The 8,800-nt window shown below is 32.4% G+C and overlaps 1 protein-coding gene across 1 annotated transcript; it reads left to right on the forward strand.

Annotated features, from left to right (window-relative positions):
• The first annotated feature begins 5,771 nt into the window (after positions 1-5,771).
• LOC142221048 (uncharacterized) lies at positions 5,772-7,920 on the forward strand. Its single transcript, XM_075290554.1, has 4 exons — positions 5,772-5,944; positions 6,072-6,195; positions 6,253-6,408; positions 7,670-7,920. Exons 1-3 carry the CDS (start codon positions 5,857-5,859, stop codon positions 6,350-6,352), a joined length of 312 nt encoding a protein of 103 aa, XP_075146669.1. The 5' UTR covers positions 5,772-5,856; the 3' UTR covers positions 6,353-6,408; positions 7,670-7,920.
• Positions 7,921-8,800: the final 880 nt, after the last annotated feature.

Genomic DNA, 8,800 nt, shown 5'->3' on the forward strand with positions numbered 1-8,800 from the left:
TAAAAGGGACTAATAAATAAATAGTATGTATAATTCTTAACTATTGTTGAGAAAGAAGAATAATAGTAAACAGAAGAGCTCTATTAGCAATATTAGTTGCTAAACTAGGCTAAGTAGAGTTACAGCATGAATTAATGAAATGTAACAGCAACGGTACTAATGTTACTTTTAGAAAATTTTAATTTCAACCAATTTTTTTCTGTTGTTTAAAAAATGGAATTAATTTTCTTTTAAACATTTTAATTTCATTTTTTAACAAGTACACTGAAAAAATATTGTCGTGAGGTCAAAGATTTCATGTCCATCAAATATGAATGCAAATTTTCTTTAGCATAGAAGAAGCTTTTCTCTAATATATAGATTTTTTCAGATTTTTGTTTATTTTAATGGACTGTTTTGCATATAAATGCAAATAAAACAAATTTATTTCATCTTTTTTTTTTCGACGTTTCGTCGGCTTTTTTCCGACCTTTGCCAGAGAATTTTTTTTATATTTGAAATATCTATTTAGATTTCATTAATTGTGTGGATTTTGGTTCTTACTTACAATTGTTTTACATTTGTTTCGTTTATAAATTTTTAAAACTGGACATCACAAACAATAATAATAACTAAATAAATAAAAAAATGTAAATATTGCAGCAAAACTTAAAATCTATATCACAGAACTATGTATGTTTACTCTTTAAACTATTGCAATGGAATACTGTAAGTTTGTGTTATCTTTGTCTTCCTTAGTGTTCATTGATGTCTCTATTCTCTGTTGCAGCGATTTTTCGTCATTTTGACGATTTTTGGTGGTAAATTTGGCCTCTGACGATTTGATGACGATTTTAAACAACGTAGTTATGAGTTGACGATTTTTAAAAGGCTCGACACAAGTATTTCTTCTTAACGTTTTTTATGACGATTTGACGATTTTTCAAAGTGATGTAGTTATAAGTTGACGATTTTCATAATGTGAAATTTAAACAAGCTTTTTTAATCTCAAAATATGACAATTTATATGTAGCTTGCTCCCAACCGTCTCCAATGTAGAAATAAATTTCAAAGCAATCAATATAAATAAACCTAAAATGCGGAATTCCTTTGAAACTTAAACATTGTAAGGTATTCCTTTGTCTTGGTTTAGTTAAATTCACTTTATTCATTACCGATAAAAGAAATAATAAAAATTATACACGAGCCAGTAATAAGGATTTAACTTCGCTTGGAGAATAGGAAATTTTTCTGTCAAGAAAATTTTGTTAAACAATGGAGTACATGTAGTCACAATCAAAAATATTACTTTTAATTAATTAAAAATTTAATTTAATTAATCTTCGTTTAAAAAAACTGGAAACTAGATGACTTAATTAGAGGGTTAAACGGTATTATTCATGTTTTTTAATAAAACTTTTAATTTGTTCCTAAACCTTTTTTCAGCTGTTTTATGGGTGACGATTTTTTCACGAATTTTATGGGACAAATTGACGATTTTGACAAAAAATATTTCAACCCAAAACAGTTGGCACCACTGATGCTATGGCAACTCTGTTGTGCTAAAGCTATGCTTTCTCTATGTTTGTTGATGTCGGCTTCATGTTCTGCCATTCGTATTTTCAATTATCTTCTTGTTGTACCCACATAGTGCTTGTTGCATGTCTCTTTTGGTCAAGGATTTTTCCTTGACCAAAAGTCGATAAACTTTTCAATGAAGTCGTATTGGCCTTATAATTAAGTGATTTGACCTAAAAATGGGTATCATAACATGAAAGAAAAAAATTTTGGGCTAAGGTCAACTTGACTTTAATAATTCAGAAAAAATCTTTAAAATTAATGAAATTGTCTTTACATTTTTTGTCTTTTTGCATTTTGACTACAAAGCATAAAATCGTTAAAAAATAGGACATGTTTCTCAACACTTTATTTTAAAGACGTTTTTTACTTGAAACATAGCATAATTTCTACTGAAAGTCGAGTCTGAATTTGGAAAATACAGATTCCGTTAACTCGTTTTTAAAGGAGTTTGATAGCATGTGAAGAAAAAAGCTGAAAAAACGAAAAATTTGCTTCCTAGAAGCAAGTACTTGTGTACCCAAAGTTAAAAAGAGAAGTGTATCTTAAAAGTATCCTTACTTGTATTGTCCGTGGCTTTGGCTCGGAATCAATACCAAAATTTTTCAAGTAAAAACAAAATCTTTGGAATCGGGCATGCTTTTTTTAAGTGATTAAACCAGTAAGTTCGGCCAGGCCGAATCTTAAATACCCTCCACCATGAATCAAATATAATAGTTACCGCCGAATACTCTTAATAACAGGTTGCCCGATAAGTCCCCGGTCTGACACATAGATGGCGTCGCTAGTATTAAATGCATATTATTTTTATATAGTACCAACCCTCAAATGTTTTGTGTCAAAATTTGACGTCTGTAAGTCAATTAGTTTGTGAGATAGAGCGTCTTTTGTGAAGCAACTTTTGTTATTATGAAAAAAATGGAAAAAAAAAGAATTTCGTATTTTGATAAAAAACTGTTTTCTGAAGGGAAAAAATGCGGTGGAAGCAAAAACTTGGCTTGATAATGAGTTTCCGGACTCTGCCAAAGGGAAATCAACAATAATTGATTGGTATGCAAATTCAAGCGTGGCGAAATGAGCACGGAGGACGGTGAACGCAGTGGACGCCCGAAAGAGGTGGTTACCGACGAAAACATAAAAAAAAATCCACAAAATGATTTTGAATAACCGTAAAATGAAGTTGATCGAGATAACAGAGGCCTTAAAGATATCAAAGGAACGTGTTGGTCATATCATTCATCAATATTTGTATATGCGGAAGCTCTGTGCAAAATAGGTGCCGCGCGAGCTCACATTTGACCAAAAACAACAACGTGTTGATGATTCTGAGCGGTGTTTGCAGCTGTTAACTCGTAATACACCCGAGTTTTTCCGTCGATATGTGACAATGGATGAAACATGGCTCCATCACTACACTCCTGAGTCCAATCGACAGTCGGCTGAGTGGACAGCGACCGGTGAGAACGATGGCAAAAATTCATGAATTGGGCTTCGAATTGCTTCCCCACCTGCCGTATTCTCCAGATCTGGCCCCAGCGACTTTTTCTTGTTCTCAGACCTCAAAAGGATGCTCGCAGGGGAAAAAATTGACTGCAATGAAGAGGTGATCGCCGAAACTGAGTCCTATTTTGAGGCAAACCCGAAGGAGTACTACCAAAATGGTATCAAAAAATTGGAAGGTCGTTATAATCGTTGTATCGCTCTTGAACGGAACTATGTTGAATAGTAAATACGAATTTTGACAAAAAATGTGTTTTTCTTTGTTAGACCGGGGACTCATCAGCCAACCTGTTAGTAGCGGGTTATTTCAGGGGATTTGATGACAGATATTCTCCCAAGCAGATCAGTTCAACCAGTACGCTTCCCGAAGAGAAATTTAAAATTCTACCTATGATAACTAGATCAGATTCTGATTTATAAGAACCATTTTTGGTTGAGTTTTTTGGGAATCAGAAACATCTCGTGTAAGTGTTCATTAAATTGATGAAGTAACGCCTTGATTCGAAATCTAAAATCTGAAGATCATTACCCCCATTATTAACATGATTGCGAAATTTTACCTCCAATACCTCCCATTTTCGACACACCTATTTTTGGTCCTAAAATACGTCTAGATTTATAATTTCAGGCAAATCGGATAGAAAATACGGAAAATTTCTCCGTGTATATATATTTTTAAGACATCAATTTTCTTACTTGCAGCATACTCTCCAGGTCTCTCTTTCTAAACACGTATATGTTTATAGGCTATTTCTAAGTTAATATATGTTTGCATCCAAGCATATTATATTTACAAACATTATATGTCCCAAACATAATATGTTGTAACTTCTTAACATATATGTCCCAAACATGCTATGCTAGTTTATGAACATTGTATGCTTGCACTTAAAAATATTTTGTTAAAAAAAATTGAATTCCAAACATATAATTTTTACACCCAAACATATGAAACAGCCTTTTTCGTCCGTGTAGATCAGGCAGCATATCAGACAGGTCTGAACGGCATATCAAAACTTTGACAGACAAAACTTCGACCATGGTGGTCTTCACAAAAGTTATGAAATTTGAAGAAATTATCGTTAAAAGTACGAAATTATTACGAAGAAAAGTTAATGTAGAATATTTCGTAGACGTTTCGTATATTCGTAAAATTTACGAAAACGAATGAAAATTTCTTTGTTTTAATGAAGAATTCACGAAGAATAGTTAATAAAGAATTCTTCATAAAATTAACGAAGAGAATTCTTTCGGTGTACAAAAAGGGAGAACTTACTCAAAATGGACTTTGGTAGTACACGCAAAGAAAAAAAACGTTTGGAAAACGTGTACCGAAAACGTTTTTCTTTTGTTAGAGTTTTTTGAATTGCTTCGAAAATTTTAAACTTTTATCACCAAAAAAATTCGTTTGTTACAAAGTTTTTATTTTTTCAATAAAAAAAGTTATTTTTGAAACAACAACAGAGTCCATTTCGTTTATATCAAACACTGTTCTTTTCTGACTTTTGGTCTTTAATAAAACATATTTTACAGTTCAAAATTTAATATAGTACAATGTAATGTTGAACATTTTTTTCGGAATCTTCCGAACATATGTAGAATGTATGTAAAAAAAAAAAAAAAAAAAAAAAAAAAACTTTGGTCGAAGCAGGGATCGAACCCACGACCCTCGGCATGAGAGTCAGACGTAGCAACCACTGCTCCACGGTGCCAAACTAAATGTATGTTTCTGTTAAATAAACTTTGTTTATTCGGTTCGTGGGCGCCGCAAGCTATGCTATATAAATATAACTTATATGGATATTTATCTATTGATGACCATAACAGGTACATAGCTCAGTGGTTAGTGTGTTGGCTTACAAAGTGCATGGTCCGCGGTTCGATTCTCCGTCCAGGCGAAAGGTAAAAAAATTTTAAAAATTTATAAAGTCGTATAATTTCTTCTACATTGTTTGTATTACAGAAAAAGGTGTTAAGAACTAAAAATCTTCGTGGAAGTGAGAAAGATGTGAGGGAAAATGCAATTAGCCAGAATTTTTTTTTTTTTTTTTTGAGTTAGTCTTTATGAAATTGTTTTTACATCCTGGAAAAGAATAAACGTTTATCACAAAAAGTATATACTTTTCTTCCAAATACACTTCCTTACAGCGAAAAGCAAATGAGAAACGAACTTTGTTTGTCTAAAATTTCGTTTGGGAGGAAAGAATTATTTTTTTGCGTGTATGATCTAACATAAAAATTTTATAAATTTGTAAAAATTTTATTTCTATAGAAAATTGAGGTACCTATTAGTTGTAGAGGAATGGTTTGCAAAATATACCAAAACATCTAAATGAATCGACCAAGCAGTAAAAAAAATCTACCATATTTGGTAGAATTCTTTCAATTGTGGCAACCGTGGTTACAAATCGAATGACAAAATTATACATATATACTAATTTTGTCATTCGTGTTTGTGAAGAAGATGTTTGGAAATGCGTTGGGTCAACATGTTCTTCATGCTGACCTTTAATGCTGCGTATGAATCATTACGGTTAACATTATTTTTTTCTCGATGTAGAACACATGGTTCTAGGGCGATTACTATAATAAAAACATATGAGAACGAAATACTTAATTATATGCTTAAGGGGTTATCGGACTGGAATTACAATTGAAACATTTAATTGACTTAGAGCATTTACTGATAATACTACAAAATGTATGTCATAAATTTGTCAATTATGATGTTTGTTTAAACTGTGTTTTGACAAAACAAAAATACGCTGATTCTTGTCTTCAATTTCCTACAGTATAGAGATGAAATATTTTCTAATAATTTTGTTAGTCGCGTATTATTTTGCGACAACATTTTCCAATGAAATCTCAGGCTATTACTCAGATTCAGGTAAATGTAAAGAATAAAAAAAAAACAATAAATACAAATAATAATAAAATAAAAAATAATATTAATAAAGAGTACAGAATATTTAAAATAACTTTTAATAATTATATAAATGATTATCATTTAACAGATTATCCTGGCACTTGTGTTTATGATGAATTGATTGTTTGGCCCGATGATATGGGTCATCCAAAAAATGGAAAGTGTGAACGTATTTATTGTCTTAATGAGGAGGGATATGCAAAGATTTTGAGGTACGTCATTCATTTTTAAATATATTAATTTTGAATTAAAATAATTTCTCTTTTCAGTTGTCGCCCTCAAAAAGTTCCCCTTGGCTGTAATTTAGGAGATGTAGTAGGCCGAAGCTTATGTACCCTCCACCATGGATTGCGTAGAAACTTCTACTGAAGACTGTCACCCGCAATCGAATTACTTGGGTTTCGGTAACACTTGCCGATGGCAAGGTATCTTAAAACTTCCTAACACCGTAATATATACCACATAGTCCATACATGGTATATATTAAACTAAAACAAGTACGGAAAGTCTAAAGTCGGGCGGGGCCGACTATATTATACCCTGCACCACTTTGTAGATCTAAATTTTCGATACCATATCACATCCGTTAAATGTGTTGGGGGCTATATATAAAGGTTTGTCCCAAATACATACATTTAACTATCACTCGATCTGGACAAAATTTGATAGATTTCTACAAAATCTATAGACTCAAAATTTAAGTCGGCTAATGCACTAGGGTGGAACACAATGTTAGTAAAAAAAAATATGGGAAACGTTTAAATCTGAAGCAATTTTAAGGAAACTTCGAAAAAGTTTATTTACGATTTATTGCTCGATATATATGTATTACAAGTTTAGGAAAATTAGAGTCATTTTTACAACTTTTCGACTAAGCAGTGGCGATTTTACAAGGAAAATGTTGGTATTTTGACCATTTTTGTCGAAATCAGAAAAAACATATATATGGGAGCTATATCCAAATCTGAACCGATTTCAATCAAATTTGGCACGCATAGCTTCAATGCTAATTCTAGTCCCTGTGCAAAATTTCAACTAAATCGGAGTTAAAAATTGGCCTCTGTGGTCATATGAGTGTAAATCGGGCGAAAGCTATATATGGGAGCTATATCTAAATCTGAACCGATTTCAACGACATTTGGCACGCATAGCAACAATGCTAATTCTACTTCCTGTGCAAAATTTCAACAAAATCGGAGTTAAAAATTGGCCTCTGTGGTCATATGAGTGTAAATCGGGCGAAAGCTATATACGGGAGATATATCTAAATCTGAACCGATTTCAACCAAATTTGGCACGCATAGCTACAATGCTAATTATACTCCCTGTTCAAAGTTTCTTTGAACCCGTTTTGACACACTGTGCGTAGCGGCACAAATAATTTTTAATCGTTGTGTCCTTTTGCCTTTCTATTTGTTTACCTGGAAAGTTTGCCCTTTGATCGATGCTTGTAGCTTTGTCGCTGAGCTTTGTTTATGCTGCTAAGCATCACTCAAAAGGGCAACGAACCAGTCTTGAACCGACCGCGAATAAACAAACAAGTGCGAAATCGTCTGCCCCCCGTGAAAATTAACGCATAAAAGTGTAGTGAATTTACATTATTGAACTTTTTTCAAACATTATTAAAAACACAAGTTACAATAAAGACAATATAAGTGAACATTTAAAAAGCATAGATATTTACAGGTAAACACAGTGAAGAAGTGACACAAAAACCCATCGAACATACAACACAAAAGTGCCGGCCACATAACTAAACGTCATTAACAAAAAGAATAAAATCACAACACCAAATGCTCCTTGTACATATAACATTGAAATATTTTGCCTTAATCCTATCTTGCACCATAAAGTAATATATATTGTAAATTGAATTTCGTACTTAAATCTATATTGCACAATCATATTGCACTTTACATTTGAAATTGAAAACTCACCCTTATTTACACCATTTCCCATAATTGAATTAAAATCTAATTTCTTTTGTAAATAATTCTTAAATCTAATTGTAAAACTTAACTACTATTTAAAACTTAAACCTAATCATAAATAATGAATTAAAATTAAAATTGAAGTTACAATTAAAATAATTGAAAATAAATTTGTTTGAATTTGAATGTAAAACCTAATTTCTCCCAGTGTTTTTATTTCGAAAGGCAAAATTCTCCTTTTCAGCTTTCATTAGTTTATTCCCATACACTCCCTGTGCAAAATTTCAACAAAATCGGAGCAAAAAATTGGCCTCTGTGGTCATATGAGTGTAAATCGGGCGAAAGCTATGTATGGGAGCTATATCTAAATCTGAACCGATTTCAACCAAATTTGGCACGCATAGCTACAATGCTAATTCTACTCTCTGTGCAAAATTTCAACCAAATTGGGGTAAAACTCTGGCTTCTGGGACCGTATTAGTCCATATCGGGCGAAAGATATAGATGGCAGCTATATCTAAATCTGAACCGATTTCAATAAAATTTGGCACACTTGACTATAGTACTAATTGTTCTTCTTGTGCAAAATTTTAAGCAAATTAGGGTAAAACTCTGGCTTCTGGGGCCATATAAGTCCATATCGGGCGAAATATATATATGGGAGCTATATCTAAATCTGAACCGATTTCTTCCAAAATCAATAGGGATATATTCTGAGCCAAAACACATACTTGTGCCAAATTTGAAGTCGATTGGACTAAAACTGCGACCTAGACTTTGATTACAAAAATGTGTTCACGGACAGACGGACATGGCTATATCGACTCAGGAGCCCACCCTGAGCATTTTTGCCAAAGACACAGAGATACCAAAGACATAGAGATAG

The sequence above is a fragment of the Haematobia irritans genome, chromosome 1 (genome assembly GCF_050003625.1).
Source record: "Haematobia irritans isolate KBUSLIRL chromosome 1, ASM5000362v1, whole genome shotgun sequence".
NCBI lineage: Eukaryota > Metazoa > Arthropoda > Insecta > Diptera > Muscidae > Haematobia > Haematobia irritans.

Coding starts and splice junctions, on each gene's coding strand:
- LOC142221048 (XM_075290554.1), top strand. CDS start 5,857: ATGAAATATTTTCTAATAATTTTGTTAGTCGCGTATTATTTTGCGACA. Junction 5,945..6,071: donor AGGCTATTACTCAGATTCAG/GTAAATGTAAAG, acceptor ATCATTTAACAG/ATTATCCTGGCACTTGTGTT. Junction 6,196..6,252: donor GGATATGCAAAGATTTTGAG/GTACGTCATTCA, acceptor TTCTCTTTTCAG/TTGTCGCCCTCAAAAAGTTC.